This window comes from Chiloscyllium plagiosum, chromosome 24, assembly GCF_004010195.1.
Source record: "Chiloscyllium plagiosum isolate BGI_BamShark_2017 chromosome 24, ASM401019v2, whole genome shotgun sequence".
Classification (NCBI taxonomy): Eukaryota; Metazoa; Chordata; class Chondrichthyes; order Orectolobiformes; family Hemiscylliidae; genus Chiloscyllium; species Chiloscyllium plagiosum.
In genome coordinates, this window is record NC_057733.1 from 45,015,022 (window position 1) to 45,037,853 (window position 22,832).

The 22,832-nt window shown below is 39.2% G+C and overlaps 1 protein-coding gene across 1 annotated transcript in view; it reads left to right on the forward strand.

The window, feature by feature from the left end:
- Positions 1–22,832, forward strand: part of rptor (regulatory associated protein of MTOR, complex 1) — a 396,655-nt gene that overhangs the window by 35,476 nt on the left and 338,347 nt on the right. Inside the window, exons 2-3 of the mRNA XM_043715229.1 lie at positions 931–1,033; positions 10,892–10,974. Of these exons, the coding sequence (XP_043571164.1) occupies positions 931–1,033; positions 10,892–10,974 (186 nt within the window). The remainder of the gene's footprint in view (positions 1–930; positions 1,034–10,891; positions 10,975–22,832) is intronic.

Consider the following 22,832-nt stretch of genomic DNA (forward strand, 5'->3'; position numbering starts at 1 on the left):
AACAATTCCTCGTTGGATAGGTACTGTTTCACTGAAAGGCAGGGTGTGGGGATAAATCAACTAGTGGGTGGGTTCGGAGAAATAATTATAACCATCCTGAACCAGTTGAAAGTAAGAGACAGCATGGGCCATATACCTATGGGCATTTGCTAAAATAATTATTAATATCAGCATTGTCAGCTTTATTTACTGAGTAGTGCAACTGCAATGGTAATCAACATTAGCTATGCTTATTTTAAGAATTCCTTATTCGCTTTATCATTAGCAACCTCTCTGATTCTCTCTCCTTTGAAATGCTCCTTTATGCTTACCTCTTTGATCAAGCTATTGGTCTGCTGTCCTAACATCCTCCTTTGTGACTTGATGTCAGATTGTGTTTGATAATGCTCTTGCGAAGCACCTTGGAATGTATTACTGTGTTAAAGCTTTCAAATGCCAACTGTTGTTGAGCTGTCCATTTGTTAAATATGTGTGTACATGCATAATTTCAAGCCACATCTCTCTTGTAGTTATTTTAATTAACCTGTTTGAACATATTGTGACGTATGGGGCACCTTCTGGCCAAGAGGGAAGGACTTTTATCACTGTGCCACAAGAGCCCTTATTTTTTTTTTGTGCATCTATTTAAAAGGGATATTGAATAGATTGGGATTGTGTATTTGTAAATTTGTTCCATTATGTGTCTCACTGGTGTAACCTCACACTGCCAGAGCCCCACAGATGTGAATATACTGTTTGTGTTTTCAGTTTTATTTCAGGCATATCCCATATAAAAGCCACTTGCATAATATTTGCAGTCTAATTCATTATAATTTAAAAGAGCGCATTGAAAGTAAAAGCTCATGAGTGCGTGTGATAATTATACTTTGTTAGTTTGCACTCATTGATCAGTCCTGTTAATGGAATAATTTGGAATATTTTGTTTTTTAGATGAAAACTGTCAGTGTTGCCTTAGTTCTATGCCTAAACGTTGGTGTGGACCCCCCAGATGTGGTGAAAACTACTCCCTGTGCTCGTTTAGAGTGTTGGATAGGTGAGTAACCTCTTAAATTTGAGCGATAATATATTCATTTATGACTTGGTTCATATTCTCATTCATATTTCTGAATATTTATTGTTTTTGGCCCATAACTCACAGAACATAAAGTTTTAATTTTATCTTCACCCTTTTAATCCAAGAGGTAGGAAAGCAATCTGTGCTGCTGTTGAGTGTGTGCAACATGTTATTTCATGACAAGCATCTCCCAAGTGGTAAAATCTCCTTCCTAACTGACTATCTTCAGCTTGGAAACATATCATTTGGGGAATCAGTGCTTTATCTAACCACTTGCTGTGAGTTTGATGGTGTACCAAAGCACTGAATCACAAACCATTACATGTTTGAAATTGTCAGTTTTTGGAAATAACCAGATGGACTGCAGTTATTTTTCTTGTTTCACGACCTGTTATGTTTCAGAACATACATTTATGATTTTGCTCAAAATTTGAGTGCATTTATTAATTGCTCTGGACAATTTATCTGTCTTTTTAATCATTTGTTGTTTGCTGAATTAGTGGTTATTTTTACACAGAAATTGTGCTTTGGTTGATGTTTAGAAAAATGTAGTTACTTTCCTCCTTAATGCAAGACACTGCAATTAATTATTAGTCCAACCAGCCTAAATAAGATTGATTAATTCAGTCAAAACCAGGGGCTGAATCTGGGACATCGCTGTTTCTGAAATAACATGTCTCCTCAATGCAGCATTGTCTTCATCTTACCATTAGAGTTAGATGGTCTGACTCGCTTTTTTTAAAATAAAGCCTGCTCCTATATTGTATAGTTGGTTCTTCAGTTTGAGCAACAATTCTGAACATTGGTATACATATGGAAAAATTGCAATTCACAGAAAAATTCACTCTTGTGCAAAGTGTAGCTAATTTTAAAGTCGAAGGGTTTGCTTTGTTTGAAGCAATGTATTGTTTGGCTGAGGTTAATTTGGCACAAAATTCCAATTATGCAGTGTAGGATTTTGGTTCAGGTTCTTGGTGTTCTATGTAATATTTGTTACAGATATTTATTACAAAACTATAAAGGCTACCCACAGTATTAGCAAAACTTTTGCAACTATCTTAACTGTGAAAATTGGTTGAGGCCAAGAGTGGATTTGGCCCCTCAGGAGGCAGCTTGGAATAGAATCATTTTGGGTTGAGGCACACTTTGGCTCATGGAGTGTTATAAGGTCCAAATTAACCTCAGCTAAAAGAAAGTGGAGTCCCAGGTAGACAGGGCAGTCAAGCCGGCTTTTGGCACACTGGCCTTCATCAGTCAGGACATTGAGTATGGAAGCTGGGAAGTTATATTTCAATTGTGCAGGACGTTGGTGAGTCCACACTTGGAGTATTGTGTTCAGTTTTGGTCACCTTGTTGTAGGAAGGATGTTATTAAACTGGAAAGAGTGCAGAAGAAATTTACAAGGATGTTGTCAGGACTTGATGGTATGAGTTATAGGGAGAGGTTGGACAAGCTAGGACTTTTTTCTGTAGAGTGTAGGAGACTGGGGGGGATCTTATAGGGATGTATTAGACTATGCGAGCATGGATAGGGTGAATGACTCAGACTTTTTCTAGGGTTGGGGAATTGAGGACTAGAGGGCATCAGTTTAAGGTTAGAGGGGAAAAAATAAAAGGGAACCTGAGGGGCAACTTTTTTACACAGGGTGGTATGCATATGGAATGAGCTGCCAATGGAAGTGGTTGAGGCAGGTATGTTAACAGCATTTAAAAATCATTTGGACAAATACAAGGATAGGAAAGGCTTAGTAGACTATGGGCCAAGTGCAGGGAAATGCACATTTTGATTATCACAGACCAGTTTGGGCCAAAGGGCCTGTCTCCATGCTCTAGGACTCGATGACTTTCTATGACTGGAAAGAGCATTAGCTCACTATAAAATGCAAAGAGCTCTCGTGGCACAGTGGTTCAAGTCCCACCTGCTCCACAGATGGGTAATGTCATTGCTGAGCTTACTTGATGTTTCATCTGTTTTTTTTCCCCCGAACTATCATTTTGGTGGCAGGGATGGGTTGATGTGATTAGTTTTGGATGATGTCCACTTGGAAGCTTGTGCCAATGTCAGTAAATAGAGCTGTGCTTTCTCTATGTAGCATTGATTTAGCTTGGGTATTAAGGTCCTCTGAGGCTCAAACTGCCAAGCATTTTCTCTTTAGAAAATACAGTGAACATTATTGAGTTATTTCCAAAAATGTTCCTTCATTCAAAAGAATTTTTTTGAGGCAGCCTGAATTGTTCTTGTGAAGGTCTTTAGGCCTGTGTCCTTTGGGAAAAAAAAATCTGCTTTGCACTATAAAGTAAGGACAGCAAATTAAAGGACCTACCTGTTGCTGTGTTAATTAGTAGCTTTGATCCATAATGAACCGTTTAAAGTTGTTTAATTTGTTCATCTGCATAATTTCCAAATTTGATCAATGAAGTAGTGGTTGGGAGGATTTACTGGTTCAGATTTAGTTTCATGTCATGGATATCCAAGCTCCTTTTTTTCAGTCGTTTGTGTGATAGGGCTGTTGCTGGCTGAGCCAGCATTTATTGCCTGTCACAGTTGCCCTTCAGAAGGTGGTGATGAGCTTCCGCCTTGAACCACTGCAATCCACCATATCATTAGGGAGGAAATTCCTGGATTTTGGGTCAGAGACATGGAATGGTAATATTTTCAAGTCAGCATAGGGAGTGACTTGGAAGAGAACTTGCAGGTTTATTATTATCCATTCGTGGGATGTGGGCATCACTGGTTTAGTCCAGCATTTATTGACTGTCCGTGATTGACTAGAGGGTAGTTAAAAGTTGCTGTGGGTCTGGAGTCACATGTAGGCCAGAATACGTAAGGATGGCAGTTTCCTTCTCTCAAGGACATTCGTGAACCAGATGGGCATTTCCAATAATTGGCAGTGGATTCTCCGTCATCATTAAACTCCAAATTTTTATTGAATTCAAATCCCCACCATCTGTCATGGCAGGATTTGAATCCAGGTACCCAGAACATCACCTGGGTCTCTGGATTAACAGTCCATGTTACATGTTAGCTCCCATGTTCCCATATATCTGCTGCTTTTGGCCTTCTAGATCAGAGTGGTCGTGAGTTTGGAAGGTGCTGTCTGAGGGTCTTTAGTGCATTTCTGTGGTGCATCTTGTAGATAGTTCACCGCTGTTACTGAGTGCCGGTGGTAGAGGGAATGGATGTTGATTGATGTCGTGCTAATCAAGTGAGCTGCTTTGGCTTGGATGATGTCAAGCTTCCAAAGTGGTGTTGGAGCTGCATCCATCCAGGCAAGTGGGAAATATTCCATCACACTCCTGACTTGTGCCTTGTAGATGATGGGAAGTCTTTGGGGAGTCAGGAGCTGAGTTACTCACTGCAGTATTCTCAGTATTTGATGTACTCTTGTAGCCACCGTGTTGATGTGACTCATTTCTGAAGATATTAAATAAGTTGTTCTTTACTTAATGGCTGTTTGTACCTTGGGTTTGTATCAGACATAGGCCACACCACTCCTAGTCAGCTATCATACTAGTTATGGTGAATTCTAATTACTTCACCATCAAAGCATAGTAAACATGCTGCTGGAGGATTGACAGCCTCTCTTCACACCAGGCTGAGGCATCAGTCCTAATTACTTCACAAGTGCAGTCTGTCATGCTACTTGGTATTCAAAAACTGTTTGGAATAGACTTTTCTTTAAGAATTCAGTTTTGTTGTTTAGAACATAGATCAATACTACTTTTGAGAAGATTTGTAGCTCAGGTTGAGGTCAGGTTGTAAGTTTCCTCGCTAAGCTGGCAAGCTTGTTTTCAAACGTTTTGTCACTATGCTAAGTAACATCATCAGTGAGCCTCCGGTGAAGCGCTGGTGTTCTGTCCTACTTTGTTTGTGTGTCTCGGTCTCTTAAGGTGGATGATAAGACACCTGAGAGATGATTACCAGACTGCTCCGACCCCTTGGCATCATGGTAACCCATAAACCTACCAATACACTGAAACAGCTACTGATGATCCTAAAGGACCCTATACCAACAACCAGCAAAACGAATGTCATTTACAAAATACCTTGCAAGGCCTGTAACAAACACTGCCATTGGACAAACATGCAGAAAGCTAGCCACCAGGATACACCAACTAGCCACCAAAAGTCATGAGCCACTATTACTAAGCATCCTTACACACAGACGAAGAAGGGCAGCACTTTGACTGGGACAACACATACCTCCTAAGACGGGCTAAACAGAGACACGCACGGGAATTCCCAGAGGCCTGGCGTTCAAACCGGAACTCCATCAATAAACACATCGATTTGGGTCCCATTTACTAATCTCTGAAAAAAAGAACAGGAAATGATATCACCCACCTTAAGAGACCAAGAGACACAAATAGAAAGTGGGACACCAGTGCTTCACTGAAGGCCCCCATAATGATGTTACCTAGCATGGTGACAAAACGTCTGGAAACAAACCTGCTGGCTCAGTGAGCAAACTTACAACCTATAGATCAATACAGCATAGGAATAGGCCCTTTGGCCTGCCATGTTGTGCCACACGTGACACCAAATTTCTTCTGCGTGCCCTTGGTCCATGTACCTCCATTCTTCACATATTTGTGTGCATAACTAAAAAGATCCTTAAATGTATCTGCCTCCGTCAGCACCCCTGGAACTGCATTCCAGACTCCTACCATATTCTGTGTTAAAAACAAAAGACTTGCCCCTCACATCTCTTTTAAACTTTCTGCCTCTCACTTTAAGTTAGACAATTCAATGTTAGGAAAAAGATTCTGGCCATCAACCCTATCTATGCACCTCATAATTTTATAAACTTCTATCAAGTCTCCCCTCAGCCTCTGTTGCTCAAGAGAAAACAGCCTGCATTTTCTAGCCCCTCTTTATAGTTCATGCCCTCTAATTCAGGCAGCAGCCTGGTAAGTCTCTTCTGCATGCTCTTCAAAGCCTCCACATTGTTCCTGTAATATGGCGACCAGAATTGAACACAGTACTCTGAGTGTGGCCTAACCAAAGTCTAATTGTATTTAAATGTCCAGTTAAAGAACAGTGCTCCCTAGAAATACTTTGACTTTGTCTTTACCCTTTTGAAAGATGGATGAGAAATGCCTGGGAAAACAGTGAACAAAACGAATACATGAACATTTTCAGAACAAATTGAAATCACAAATGTACGTAAGGCTCTTTGGCAGTTTGGTTCAAAACAAAAAAATCTGATTTAATTTCTTCTTCTGCTCCCTTCATTAGAAATATTGAAGGTATACATTGAATGACTCCAGTGTCTGTGCCTGATACCTTACCCAGTTGTCATTGTTCCTGTCCCTGGTTCCAATATGGTCAAGATTTAACTGGAATCCGTGCTTATGTTTAATGCTTTTTTACTACTATTCTGTGTACCCTTATGTAGCTCCTTATGTATTCTATCTGTCAAGATGCCATGAAATTCAATTTTTTAAAAATCCTTTATCGTAAGGGTAATACCAACGTTTCCACGCTTTCAGGACTTGGATTTAATTCAATTGGCTCAGTGACCAATATTGAATCTCAGTGAAGATAAAACACTTTGGATTGCAATCCAATAACATCCTGTTTACTTCGCTATTTGCCACTGTGCAGTGAGTGGAGGTAGCTAGGTTATCACTGTCTGCATATCTATCAACCATTTTCCTAGCTAGTTTAACTCTATTCACTATTGTCAAATCAATGAATATCACAATGTCCCAATAAATTTGGAATGAGCCAAAGTAATACCTGTGTGAGGAGATTGTAGTGTTGTCACTGGACTAATAACCTAGAGACTCGGGTAATGCTCTGAGAAACCCACCACAATAGATAGTGGATTTGAATTTTAACTAGTGCAGGCACAATGGGCCGAATGGTCTCCTTCTGAGTTGTAATGATCCTGTGTCAAGAGAAGGACTGGTTACTCGACCTGAAATGTTATCTCTGGTTTCTCTCCACAGATGCTGCCAGAGCTGCTGAGCTTTTCCAGCAATTTCTACTTTTGTGTTTGTGATTCTGTGTAGTACTTTAGCAAACCCCTTTTGGAAATTGAAATGTATTGCATCCACTGCTTTTTTCCTTTGTCTATCTTGCCTAATATCTGCTCAAAAATAATTCTAATAATTTTGTGTGGCATGACTTTCCCTCATGAAGTCTTGCTGACTCTGTTGCACATGCGATAGCAAAGTTTAAGAGGCATTTATGAACAGGCAGAGGATAGAGGGGTACAGACCATAAACAGGCAGATGGGATTGTTCAGAATAACATCATGGTTGGCACAGACATGGTGGGCTGAAGGACGTATTCATGTGTTGTACTGTTCTTTGTTCAGAAACAAAGTATAGCAAATTTCAAACCTTTTTTCAGAAATAACTGAGAAAGTAATTGAAGTTAGATGGAATTGATTATTGGAGGACTATAAAATGAAAATTAACACCAAGGCAGTATTGAGGGGGTGGTGTATTGGAGATGTCATCTTTCAATGAACTCTTAAACTGAGTTATAGTCTGCACTGTCAAGTGGATGTAAAAGATGTCACGCCGTTATTTTAAAGAAGGGTATGAGAATTATGTCTGACCAATGTTTATCCCTCAATCAGTTTCACAAAAGCAAATTAATTGGTCATTGATATAATACAAATTGTGAAAGTTGCCTATGAATAAATTGGCTGCCCTCTTTTTCCATGTGACTACACAATGTCTGCTTCCAAAATGTTTAATTGTCTAAGAGTTTTAGGATGTTGTGTGGAAATGAAAGGTGCTAAATCGTCTTTCTTGGAATAGCACCCAGAATTTGAGATGGGGCAGATCTAATTGAACCGACTTCCGTGTGTTTTTTAAAGGAAGGGTCAGCCTGAGTGGAGATTAGAAAACCCATGACTTTTTGTTGGGTGTGTAAAAAGCAGTACTAACCATTTGGGCTGAATGGCTTGTTTCCATTCTGTGACCTCATGTTTGTGTGCAGAATTTAATAGTTTCATTAAAGGCAATCATTGGTGGCATAATAGAGTTCAGTGTTTTTAGCATCTTAGTTGTGAAATGTAAAATTCAAAGCAGTGGTAAAGAAATATCCATTAAATTTGCATTCACTAAAACCTGCATCCCACTAAATTATTCTCGCATAATAGTATCCTGTTGTGTTAATGGCATTCTACTAAATGAAGGTGGATCCTGTTTTGTCCCTGGAGCAACAGTAATTGCCACTTAAATTATTTCAATGCTATTACTTTTTAATATATTTACCAAAGGTTTAAACGTTTACTAATGCTGATTCCATGAGCTTTAAGTGTAATTAGTTTTGAAATGTAGTTACTGAAACAGGGAATAGATGGTACGGTGACTGGGGTGGCATGGAGACTCAGTGGTTAGCACTGCTGCCTCACAGCATCAGAGTCCCAGGTTTGATTCCAGCTTTGGGTGACTGTGTGGAGTTTGCACATTTTCCCCGTGTCTGCGTGGGTTTCCTCTGGGTGTTCCGGTTTCCTCCCACAATCCAAAGATATGCAGGGCAGATGAATTGGCCATGCTAAATTGCCCATAGTGAAAAGGTGCATTAGTCAGAGGGTAAACGGGTCTGGGTGGGTTGCTCTTCGGAGGGTCGGTGTGGACTGGTTGGGCCAAAGGGCCCGCTTCCACACTGTAGGGTATCTAATCTAATCAAGTGGTGAACACTAGATGCCGAATGAATTAATTAAAGTGAATAATATTATTTATTGTACTTTGCTTAATTTATTTTTTAAAAAAGTTTGGCTGTTCCATTTAAATCCAACCTCAATGTGAAGTTATGCACTTTAGTAGAAAAATAGAGGCATAGACTATTTTCTAAATGGAGAAAGGCTTCAGAAATCTGAACCACAAACTGGCTTGGGAGGCCTCATTCGGGATTCTTTTAAGGGTTCAGTTGGTAGTTAGGAAGGCAAATGCCATGTTAGCTTTCATTTCAGGATGGCCAGAATACAAGAGCAGTGACACACAGCTTAGGCTGTATAGGACTCTGCTCAGACTGCATTTGGAATATTGTGTGCAGTTTTGAGCTCTGTATTTAAAGAAGGATGTGCTGTCCTTGGAGGGGTTCCAGAAGGAGTTTACAAGAATTATTGCAGGATGAAGGACTTATCATATGAGGAGTGGTTGAGAACTCTGCGACTGTACTTGATAGAGTTTAGAAGGATGAAAGGGGAATCTCATTGAATACTCAAAGGCCTGGATAGAGCGGCTGTGATGTCGATGCTCCAACTTGTGGGAGAGACTAGGACTTGGGGCACAGCCTTCGAGTGAAGGAATGACTCTTTAGAACTGAGATAAGGAGAAATTTCTTCAGCCAAAGGGTGATTAATTTGTAGAAGCCAAGTCATTGAATGTCTTTGAGAGAAAGAAGTTCTTGATTAGTAAGGGATCAAGGAAAATAACAGGATGAAGTTAGGACAGTTAGGTTGACAAAACTATCAGCCATGATCGAATAGTGGATCAGACTCGATGGGCCAGATGGCCTAATCTTGCTCCAATATGTTGGTCTTAGAAAGAACCCACTAAAGACAGAATCTTGCACAAGCTTAATTCAGTTGCAACTTTGTTCTGAATTTAATAAGGTTTGGAGGAAAAGGCAAGTTATATGTGAACAAGTAGACCATGCAATTTACTTGGAATTGTATAATAGCCATCAATGTTAGAAATATTGGCTGGTGATCATTCAAAATCTGGTATCTGTTTTCAGGGATATTTGAGAATATGTTGCTGTTTGATTGTTGGCCTCAGAAATCCTGCGGAGAATAGTCTATGCCATTATCAGTTCCCACAGCAGTGCAATGCTCAGAAATGCCACTTCAGAATAATTTAGCATGAGATCGTGAGTTTTTATCGGTTCCAGTTCAAAGAGGTGGTCAAAATTATTTGTTTGAGTTTATCAGTGACACTCATTAATTTGTCTGTTCATTTTTGTTAAATAAAGGCTTGTGAGAGCTTGAAAGCAAAGTATAAAATTTTAAATACCTGCTCTCCTGTTCTGTCCACAGATGCTACCAGACCTGCTGAGTATTTCCAGAATTTTCAGGTTTTAATTTCACATTTTCAGCATCCAGTGGATGTTACTTTTGTATGAGGTTGCAAATTGCTGTTGCCCCTCAGAAGTGGGCATTGTGGTAGAGCTGAATGATGCAATATGTCATGCAGTTGTACAGTTGCCACAGTGAAAAGTTGGGTCTGTAGGCAGTCTAAGTTTGAAGATGGAATTAAAGATAGAGGGCAATTGTGACTTTGTAGGAATATAATTTGAATAGCGTCCAATTTTTCACCTTTCTTAAATTATGGTTGAGCAGGAAGAGAGATGAGTTGCATCATCATTATTATCATCATCATTATCACTGCCAATTCTTCAGTCATATAGTTAACAACTGAAGGTCTGCGTGGATAGCCAGCTGCTGATCCTATTCAAGAAGCCCATCTTTCCAGCATCCCCCTCCCTACCTTAGTCTTGCTAGGTTTCTGAACCAGGATAGGATCCCGTTTCCACTGTGTAGTTAAGGTGCTTCCCTTGGTCCATCTACATTAACGAAAAACTATGATAATTGCTAATGTCTGTCAATTAACCTCTTTTCCCAGAAAGTGAGCATTTGTTTGTTCCTTCATGACATTGGGCATTTTTGGCAAGACTAGCCTTTATTGCCCTTGTGAAGTTGATGGTGAGCTATTTCCATGAATCACTAGAATCCTGATATAAGTTACTTCCACAGTACTTTGTTAGTTTTTCACAGCAGCATGACACAACTGAGTGGTTTAATGAGCCCATTACAGGCAGCAGCAGAGATTACCTTGTGCATTGAAATATTTTTGCATTAATATCTTGCAGATCCACTGTCCATGAGCCCACAAAAAGCATTGGAAAGTATTGGTGCTAATTTACAGAAGCAGTATGAAAATTGGCAACCAAGGGTGAGTTTTATTTATTCAGCATTGGGAATAAATTTAGCAAATTGCATTGAAATTATTGGGCATTTATTAAGTAAGCAGCTATAACGAAACTTGTAAGTATATACTATTTAATAAGTGGAATCTGAATATTATCTGATTGAGGAAGTATGTTGCCATTGTCAGCCTTTGAGCCAATGGAGTGTTTCTGCAGATCATTCTGTCATTTCAGACTGTGTACTCTGAAGCTTCTGTTTTACTGTTGGCAGTAACCTGAAGTCTTTGTGTCCTCTACATTTCTGTTGTTAACTGCTGCAAAATCACTGCATTTAACTGCAGTATTACTCCATTATTTCCTTAATACTGTGTTACAATTAGGCAAACACCCATTTCTTCAGTCGTATGTCAGAGTTTGTTTTGGTAACTTGTAAACTTTATTTACAATTTGAGTTATAACTTATATTTTTGTTATAATTGATGAATAAAAAAAATGACTGGAACATTCAATTGCTTGTAAATTGAGCCTTTTCTGTTTTATACTCTTGCGGTTGGGTAGTCTTTGATTTCTGAACCTAGTTGAAAATGCATGACGTGGTCAGCATCTGATATGATTGCTGCTGACATGCCAAAGGAACTAGAAAGTGAGGGCTGAAGATGCTGGAGATCAGAGTCGAAAAGTGTGGTGGTGAAAAGCACAGCCGGTCAGGCAGCATCCGAGGAGCAGGAGAATCGACGTTTCGGGCATGACCTTTCCTGATGAAGAGCTCATGCTTAAAACATCCACTCTCCTGTTTCTCGGATGCTACCTGACCAGCTGTGCTTTCCCAACACCACAGTTTTCGACAATGTCAAAGGAACTGATTAATTGATATTTATCTGTATTTGTCTGTCTTGAGCATGTTTCTTGAGCATGAATTTGGCTGAAAGCGAAGCTTTCAAGCACAGCCTGAGGAGCTGAATAACGAACCATGGATTGTAAATTCCATCAGTGTTAAGTTTGTTGTCTTTGTTGTAAAGGTCACTTCTGTACCACATTTAATGATCTTGAACAAATTTGAGATTCAGGGTGATTGAAAGTGTGCTATGTAATATGTGTAGTTTTGAAAGATAGACCAAAAAAAGTTTCTGCCTAAAATGGTCAGTATGATCCAGTCTGCTTTTAAAACTCAGTTTTTAATTGTTTGGTGTTTTATAGGTTGAGACTTTTTTTTTGTAGAGCATTCAGTGGGGGATATTTCTTTACATGAACTTTGTGACAAAATTGTTACAAATGATATGTCATTTTTGCATTTTGTGCAAATATTGTTGTCTTGGATCAGTCATAATTTTGCTTTCATCCATCAAGATGTGAGCCTCTCTTGCTTTTCGATAGAGATGTTTCTTGCCTTTTCTGTTCCGAATGGTCCTTTTAAGATTTTCTTTGTAGCTTCAAACTTGATATTTTTTGTATTTTTTTTTCAGAAAAAATCCTTTTGGATATTTGAAAACAGATATTCACAAATTACTGCAGATACTACCTGACCAGCTGAGTCTTCCATGCATTTTTGGTTCTACATTTCGTTATACTGATGATTTTCCAGGTGATTTACTTGTCCAAAGTTATTGAAGATCATGATGTGGTTGTGCCGATGTTGGACTGGGGTGGACAAAGTTTAGAAATTTCTCAATAGTCCAACCGGGTTATTTGGAAGCACTAGCTTTTTGAGCGCTGCTCCTTCTTCAGGTAGCTTTGGCAGAGGATCATAAGTCACAGAATTTATGGCACAAGATTAGTGTTATGCAACTGAAATATATTGAACAAACCTAAATTGCTGTTAAGCCTTTCATCTTTGAGAATGGGTTTCAGGTTTTGATTCATTAATATGTAAATCCCAGAGCTACTTTTTAAGTCATGTTCTTGAGATAACTGAAGGTGACATCTCAGCTCAGACAGTGCATTAAGATGTGAGGTTAGAGTCTTCTGTATCCCAATCTTGAGCCAGACTGGTTCTATTTCTAAAGTAGGAATTTATAAAATATTACATGGATTGACTGCCTGCAGATTGTGCGTTTTTTGAGAAAAGTAGAAGTATCTGCAAATGCAAATTCATCCCATAGATTTACGTGTTTGTGTGTGTGAGAGCCCCACACCGCCACACTCACAGGTGTATACGCCATCATGCTCTCACACTTTATCAAGCATACACATATGCAAGCGCACACACTCTCATGGAAGCACACACAAGTCTGTGGGGTGAATTTGCATTTGCAGAATTATATTTGCAGATACAATCTATTTTGCTCAAAAAGCGCACAATCTGCAGGCAGTCAATTTTCTATGGTAGCTTTTTGGTTCACTTTCATTGACCTTTATCACCGCACTCCAGGTGGATTGACTGACTGGTTAGGGCATTGCTCTGAGAAATGTACCAGCAAATGGCTGTCATCCATGTTGAGTAGAAAAAGTGTATATATGTGTTATTTCTATGGAAAAAAAAGCCCTGTGTATTAATAGGTAGCTTTCAGTGCATGCAAGTGTGGTGCACACTGTGAGCACAACTGACAATCGTAATTGGTTGTCACCATAATTCCTTGCACTTTCAGAATTCTTGAGCAAATTTGCCCAATTGCACAATCACATTTAATGTTAGATGCTGCAGTTTTGCAAGCACAGGCTGGTTGTGTATAGTCAGTACCCTGCTTCATGTGAGCAGCCGAAGAGAGAGAGAGTCATAGAGATATACAGCACAGAAATAGACACTTTGGTCCAATTAGTCTATGCCCACCAGATGTCCTAAATAATTGTAGTCCCATTTGCCATAATGTGGCCTATGTCCCTCTCAACCCTTCCTATTCATATACCCATCCAGATGCCATTTAAATGTGGTAATTGTGCCAGCCTCCACCACTTCCTCTGGCAGCTCATTTCATACACGCACCACCCTCTGTGTGAAAACGTGACACCTCAGGTACCTTTTAAATCTTTCCACTACCACCTTAAACCTTAGCCTCTAGTTTTGAACCCTCCCCCCAAAAAACCCAGAGAAAAGACCTTGTCTATGTACCCTATCTATGTCCCTCATGATTTTATAAATCTCGGAGGTTTGGCCTATGTGCAATATCATATACGTATAGCCTACGTATATGATATTGCACTGGCATTGTGATAGATTAAAATGTAAAACCTTACTGTTAACAGCTTTAACGGGTGCATTTCCCATGGCATCGCCTCTACCACATGACAAGCAATCAGCACAACCCTTCAACATATATAAATTTGATTTTCCTCCTTGAATTGGCATTCTTATGAAATTTCGTGATGAATGCAAAATTCAAATCTTCAACAAAATTTCATCTTTCAGTCACACTCCAGTAAGTGCTATCTTATCACTGCTTGTAGAAAGCAAATTGATTATTACCACTCCTGTACAGCATCTTTAACGGATGCACAAGCTAGAAGGGTCATTGACCTGTGGCCTTAGGTCATTCAATTATGGAAGAGAGAAGGGGGAGTTTTGGACACTGAGCCTTCAGGTGGTTAGCTAATGTATTTTAACTGTGGATGCAGACACATCCCCAGCTGTTCACTGATTCAGCTATTCACTGCCTATACAACTGAGCCCTACAAGAAGTTTTTAAAGGTATAATGAATTGAAGCTGTGGAGATCATGAGGAATGCTTCATTTCGAATAGTGTTCAGCTACCCTTTACATCAATCAAATATTCCACAAGTAATTTGCATGTAAGGCAAGGGCAGTATATTCATATTGTGTTAAGGATTCATTCTGTCAAATGATGAAGCTTCTGCTGTTACGAGTAATTGTAAATGCTAAAGTCATTTATTTTATATGCGCTATTGCACATGAGCATATTGAGTAAAAATGTTATGCAAACTTTAACCTTGTACAGTCTATTTTCTGACCACTCCTTCACGTGTGCAGAACAGTGCATCACATTTTAGGCACTTAACCTCCATTAGATTTCAGCTTCAGTTGTTTTATTTGTAATGTCCTACGTGAGCATCTGAAGAATATTTTGTGGCATGGTTTTCAAGGTAGTATAAAATTGTGCTTGCTGAGGGCTGAAATATATGCTTCACTGTCGACTGCCTTCACACTATGCTTCTAGATTTCTAACTTTTACTTAATCCAAGTAGGGAAATAGGATTTTTTTTGCTGGTTTCTGTGGTCTTCTGGATTCTGTTCATCTCATTTGATTCTTGTATTTATTGACTTATTAAAATGTTTTTGCAAACTAAAACATTTTTCTTTGGTTCCCAATGGGCAGTTTTGTATTCAGATCCATTTGAAGAGGTTCTCTGTGAATCCTAAATCACCTCTTGTTGCTAATTACAATTTTGATCTCTAGTTGGATTCTTTGTGTGTAATTGAATAAATGTAAGCTGCTTATCGGAATGATATTTTTAGTTTGCTTTTCCACACTGGTAATATGAATTAAATTATAGTAGAGTGCAACTAGTAGGAATTGACTTTCAGGCTATATTGGGCAAAAAACAATTATTTGAGACAAGGGTGTGGTGTATTCTGTTCGATTGCATTGGTTGTAATGTGAGAAATGCAATCACTTAATTAGCATAGCATCAATGACTGGGCAGCTCATCTTGTTCCCATAGATTCAAAACCATTTTTAATCTGTGGAATTGAGATTACTCTGGAACTACCTACCTCGTTATAAGAAGACTGTGAATGCATGATTTTGCTCACTTCTAATAAAAATGCACTATGGAAAATGGAATAAATTGACTATATACTAAAAGTAAATGTAGAGAAATAGCCACTTCCTTCTGAGATTATATCAGAACAGAGGAGGAGTAGGCCATATGGCCTGCTTCCTCAGTCAACAAGCTGATGGCTGATATGATTCTGGTCTAAACTCCATTATCCTATTGGCTTCATGTAACTTGTAACTCTTCTGAATCAAATCCTATACAATTCAGCTTTAAATATATTCAATGACTCAGCCCTCCTCTAGTCTTAAGGCAAAAGAATTCCAATGATTAATAACCACTGTGAAATGAAATTCCACTTCTATCTCTGTCCTAATGGGAGGTCTCTCATTTTTGAGCAATGCTCACAAATTCTAGAATCCCCTGTGATGAAACACATCATCTGAGCATCTGCCCTGTCAACCAGTTTAGCATCTTGAGATTAAATAACATCACTTCACTGTTGTGAATTCCAATGTGTATTGGCCCAACCTGCTCAGCCCAGGAACCAGTTTGGGTAATGTGAGCTGCTGTAATGGAAGTATATCCCTCAAGGGGGCCAACCCTGTGCATATTCTAATGGCCTTACCATTATAGCAAGACTTCCTTTTATTCTATATCAATCTTGCAATAGGGGCTGGCATTTAATTTTCCATTGCAGTTACTTGCTGTGTCTGCATGGTAATATTTTGTGATTTATATAAGACCATAAGAGACAGGAGCAGAGGTAGTACATTCACACTGTCGAGTCTGCTGTTTTCATAGAGATAATGGCTGATATATGTACAAGGATATTTGAATTTGTGCACTGATTTCCCACCATGTAATTAATCTACTTCTCAATTCTTCTGCCGAAGAGAGCAATCTCGTATTTTCTCATATTATCTGAGTTGTGACAACTCACTTAACATATCTATTTGCAGACTCATCATGTCCTCCTTCCAATATGCTTTGCTACCTAACTTGCTCATCAGCAAGTTTGACTACAGTGCACTCGCTCCCTCCGTTAAAACTATTAGAAGTTGCAAATAATCGAAGGTGGCCTAGATTTGTATTTAAAATGAAGAGTTCACCAAAGAATATTATTTAAATTTATCTTCACTAAACATTTATTATAATATTTACTAGATCCAAAACATAATTATAAACTGACAGATTTCTGAACTAGCTGAATTTTGGCTAGCTGAGAATGAATTCAACATTGCTAATTGATGATTAAGACAAGCATTTTGTCTGAATACAGGAAAAATAAATAATGCAGTTTTCCATTTATAATTCATGAGGAACAAAGTACCTGCATATGTTACAAAAACCAGTAAAAAGTAGCAGATTTTGCATTATATTGTAAATAGTCATTATTGCTTGGACCTGGCGTGCTTTTTTAAGTGGGATTTTTTAATTGAATTCAGAACTTTTTAAAAATGGATGCATGAAATCATCCTAATGTTTGTTGTAGAGGTTGTTTCATAAATGTGAAATGTAGATGTTGAAAAAAGGATTGGTAGTGATGTAACTCTGAATATTCCATACAATGGTATTCTTAAAATTCTTGTGATGGTTTCCAAAACTTTGGTAGTGTACTTAATTGAGGTGCATAGAACTTGGGAGTCTTGCACATTTCTCTGGGAAGTGACATTGACAGAAATTGATGACATTCAGCGCCAGTGAAGTATCACTCCCATTCTTGCTTCAAAATGTCTCACCAACAAATTCTACATTTTCTTTTAGTGAGTTGCTGCATAAATAGCAGATATGATTGTCTTGGTTTCCTCTCCAAGAGAGACAGGCTAACTCATTGATGTTGAACTCCCAAAAAAAGCTCAGTGCTATCTACATGGGCTGCTAAAACAGCTTTAAAGACTTCTTTCCAGCTCTGATGTTCTGAAGACTTCAAAATTTTGCTGGTATGGGTTCTTCTCAGAACCAAGCCTATATGTGACTAGTCTTTTCTGTGTCATAAAAGCTCAACTTAATAAACACTTCAGCAATTATCTGACTCTGTAGCTTGAGGCATTTAACTTGGGTCATGTGATTTCTTGGAGTTAAAACAAACAACTGTGGTTGCTGGAAATCTGAAGCAAACAAAAATGAAATTGCTGGAGAAACTCAGCAGATCTAACAGCAATAGTGGAGAGAAAACAGTTAACATTTTGAGTCCAGTGACCTTAAGAAATTGATTTCTTGAAAATGCTGTTTTGAGCTGTTTCTACTCCCATTTTATCATCCTACTTCCACCTGTACAACTCACTATGTGTCCTATCAATGTCATCTGCAAACTTGGGCATGCAACACTCTGACTTTATCCAGGTTATTTGTCTGTATGGTACAAGTCTGAGCACTAAAGTGCATAGCATCTGGTACATCATATGAAACAGAACTTGCCACCTTTTATCTCTGTTCTGCCTCGTATATCTATCCTGATTTGTTTAGTTCAGTTGGAGATCATACTTATTTAGTTGATGCTTAATTTTTGGTATGTATTTAGTCTCCATGCTCAACAAGATAAAATGAAAACAAAAGTAATGGTGTAGATGTTGAATTCATAACCAACTATCTACATTTCCATTCAGATAACCTTTCTCGTTCCATATGAAGGTTAACACTTCATTGGAGTCTCTGGTGCAGTTGCAACCCTTATCAGAAATGGGAGATCACTTAATTGACTTAAAACATAGTATGTAGCTTAGTCACCAGTTCTTTCTGTCATGGTGGATATTGTTCTGAGCAGTCAGCAAAGTCTTTTGTTATATTGATACCATACCAGCAGATCACCAGTATAGTGGTTGACCCAATTAAGCCTGCTGGGTGCTGTTTTGAAACAGAATGGAGCTACTTTATTTGCATTGTATAGATTCCTGTTACTTTTGCTTTTAATACATTTCTTGTCCTTTAGTTTTATTTCAGAACTGATACTTAATACCAAATGTTTATGTTGGGCTAACTCTCTCCTTTACACCTTCCGTATTTGTTGAAAATTGCAAATCTCCCATTTCTGTTCAAAGATGGTATACAGAATACTTGTATAAGATGGTACTGGGGTGCTATTCACATTGCAGAAATGCACAGGAAATGTTTGCATGTCTCTCATTATCAGAACCATATGTCTTTTATTTGGGGAGCAGCAAAAACATAAGACGAAGCGCAGTTGTTTTTGGTATTTTGATCACAAGATTGTTGGAATGGGACACTAGAGTATTAGTTCAACTTGCTTCCAATTTGTTATCCTGATTGGAGTCTCCGGTTACCTAAAGAATAAACTCGGGTGTTTGGGCTTTCTACATGTGCTTCCATGATTATACCTTTAACTTGATTAAAATTAGAGGTCCCTGGGATGATTACTTTGAACTAGACTTCTCTCTAGGTCAACAAGGAGTCAATTAAAATTTTGAACTTCAGGATCAACACCCAAGAGATGACCAGAATAAATTATTGCAACAAGTAACAATACCTTGTATTTATGATTAAATTGTCAGAATTTTAATTTTTCATAAAACTAGTATATCTCCTGTGGCATTAGTTGAATGATACGCTTTCCTCAATATAATGCTAGGATTGCTGCGCACGCTGTACCTCTGAGAAATAGAGACATTGGTGACTGAGTTCTTTGGATTAAGCTGTACCTATTGCATATTCATGGTGAATGCCTGTGGCCAGGGCTTTGAAAGAGAACTGAAGATATAAATAGCTATCTCTGGTGATGCTTTTGAGAGTCAGAAGATTTGTTTTGGAAAATTGTGATGGAACACACCATGTATTATTAAGTGGAATTGATCCGTGGTTTTGCTGATGAAGAAAATATCTGTTGGATTGGTTCATGAGCAAAAGTACTCCAGTCACAGTGCACAAAATGTAAATACGTGCATTTTGAGCTTAGCATAAAGCACCTTAATTCAATTTGTACATGCATATCACAAATTTTGGACCCCGAGTCTCTGATTTCCTTTCCCGTTTTCCATAGATGGTATTTCTGCAGCTTAGCTGGTAAGAACGTCAAAGGCTTCGTGAGTAACTGACCCTCCTCTAGCTTTCCATTCTAGGAATTGACCAATTGAAACCAAAACAAAATACTCAATTATCAGCTGGTCTGGCAGCATCTGTAGATAGAGGGGGGAACATTTCAACTTTTCATGTTGATGACCCTTCATCAGAACCTGATGAAATTGTCCTCCTAGGTATGGGTTCTTAGAAGCTGAAAAACTGGTGTGGGGGAATTGGGGCACTGGCACCACTACTGGGGAAAGTGGGATCTGTACAAATGTGGCGGTCTTGAACCATGCTGGGACCAGTGTTCTTGCCGACATCTTAAAATGGGAAGTAGAGAGACTTTTAAACTAAATAGTGAGGGAAAGTTATCAAATTTGGGAAGATGTGGTAAATCGATGAGATGCAAAACATCCACTGTTATACGATGCAGACCCTCCATTACTTTCACACCATACCCACTTCATCTTTAACTCAAATTAAATGGACATCATGTATATGAACTGAGACCCTGTTGAGAGGGACCCAAATCTCATTTGTCCATTCTTCTACCATCCTGGTAGTGTAAAAGATGTGATTTTGGAGTTAACTAATCCCAGCAATCAAATTCCAAAATTTACTTTATGGTAAAGATACCCACACTTAAATAATGTACTAGCTACTAGAGTCACGGAGCTGTACAGCATGGAAACAGACCTGGTGGTCCAACTCGTCCATGCTGACCAGATATCCTAACTGATCTAGTCCCCTTTGCCAATACTTGGCCCATATCCCTCTAAACTCTTCCTATTCATATACCCATCCAGATGCCTTTTTAAATGTTGTAATTGTACCAGCCTCCTCCACTTCCTATGGCTGCTCATTGCATACATGTACCACCCTCTGCATGAAAAGGTTGCCCCCTTAGGTCCTTTTTATACCTTTCCCCTCTCACCCTAAACCTATACCCTCTAGTTCTGGACTCCAGCATCCTAGGGAAAAGACATTGATTATTTATCCTATCCATGCCCCTCATGATTTTATAAACCTCTATAAGGTCAACTCTCAGCCTCCGACGCTCAAGAGAAAGCAGTCCCAGCCTATTCAGCTTCTCCCTATAAACTCAAATCCTCCAACCCTGGCAACATCCTTGTAAATCTTTCCTGAACCCTTTCAAGTTTCACAACATCCTTTCTATTGTTGGCTTTTGGTCTAATTTCACATTCTGGACAAATAAAGCATTAATGATCATGATATTTCACTTAGCTGGGGTGTTTTGGAGCTCCCACCTTGCGACTATCTGGAAAGTGCCATCTTTATTATAGGCAGCTGGCGCACTGAGCCCATAAATTGCACACATTTACTTACACAAATGCGAGTGCTCCACCTAGTGGTAGCACTGGCTTTAAACTGGCCTGAAAATGCTCCCATTCAATTATGTGGCACAGTTTATTGAATTAATTAATCATACAAGGGTGCCTTTAACCACAATCGCAGCATTTTAAAACCCATCCAAATTCATGAATTCTTTGCACTGGATGCCAGCGACATCAAAATCTTTGAGTTACTTTGACAATGGCATCAACATTGGGATTTCCCTTCTCTGGATCACAAGTGGTGGTTTTAGTAACATGATCATTGCTTTAAACAAATTGTCTTTTGCTCACCATTCATTGAATTGGGTATTCTGCGTACTTTGATCCCATAATTTGATGTCATCACACAAAACATTACTTAGGACAGAGTGCACATTTTTATTCATCGTGAAGCTGTTTTCTCTGTCAGCTGTTAACACAGAAAAAGATTTTTGCATCCAAAGGTTTAACTACAGAAGTTGGACCACTCAGTATGACTGCTGGGGGCTCTCTCTTATCTCACATGTGCATCTTAATCTATCCCTTTTATGGGATCTGAATGCAGCACGAAACAGTGTCAGACAGTAGGGTGTCTATTCCACATGTTATTAATCCAGAGCACAACTTCATCCTCATCCATCTAGCTATTGTCATGATCATGATTTCAAATGCGTGCAGGGACCTTGAGTTTTGGCATGGTCTTATGTCTGTGGTTTACCACTGGCTTTTATTTTGTTACATCAACCATAACACCACCATGAAGCATGTCGTCTTATGTTCTATGGTTTTCAATACAACTGTTTATTCACTTCACTGTTTGGTTGCACAGCACATTGAAATTCACGGTGTTTCTTCCAAGTTGCCAATGTGGTGTAACGGGTATCCATGCATTTGATGCTGTCTGGTGATGAATAGTGGCAAACATATAATTTTGCTTTGAGATCTTTATGTAATTTCTGGATGATCTTGATCCTCTGCTGCGACACTAGAAATTGTTGTTGTGCAAACTTAGAAGCTAGGAGTGGCTGATCTTCTTACCTCAATGCCATATTCCTGCTTTCTCCCCAAATGATGCTTTTTGGAATCTAAAGATGTCTGTTTATTTCTTTCTTGGGTATATTCAATGACTTGGCCTCCATGGCCTTGTGACGTAGAGAATTCCACCGGTTCACTACCCTTTTGAGTGAATAAATCTTTCCTGATCTCAGTCCGAAGTGGTTTACCCCACTTCCTGTAACTGTCTTCCCTGGTTCTAGACTCACCAGCAAGGAAAAATCTCACTGTATCCAGTCTTTCTAGCCCTTTTAAATTTTGTACTATACAATCAGATCCTTCCTTGTCCTCTGAAACTCCTGTGAAAGCAGGCCCAGTCAAACCAATCTTGCCTCCGAGGAGAGTGCTGCTGTTCATTAGTTCCCAACCTTTCCAGTATCAAGCTACACAGTCTACATTACTGAGCAGACCTCCCTTCTCCTGCGCATGCATGGGGACAGATGTCAGCCTTCATTAACAGACTTCGAGGCTCTAGGAGAACGGAAGCATATGTGCAGCACACTTCACACCTTGTTGCACACCCATTAAAAACCGATGGCCTTGTGAATCTCTGCACTCTGTCTATAGCAGTATATTCTTGGTTTGGATGGGGAGACCATATTTGCACGCAATACTCCAAGGCCATTGTCATCACCTCCTCTACCTTGGGGAGACAGGCCGCCTACTTGCGGAACGTTTCGGGGAACACCTCTGGGACACCCACACCAACTAACCCAACTGCCCCGTGGCTGAACACTTTAACTCCCCCTCCCACTCTGCCAAGGACATGCAGGTCCTTGGCCGCCTCCATCGCCAGAGCCCTGCAACAC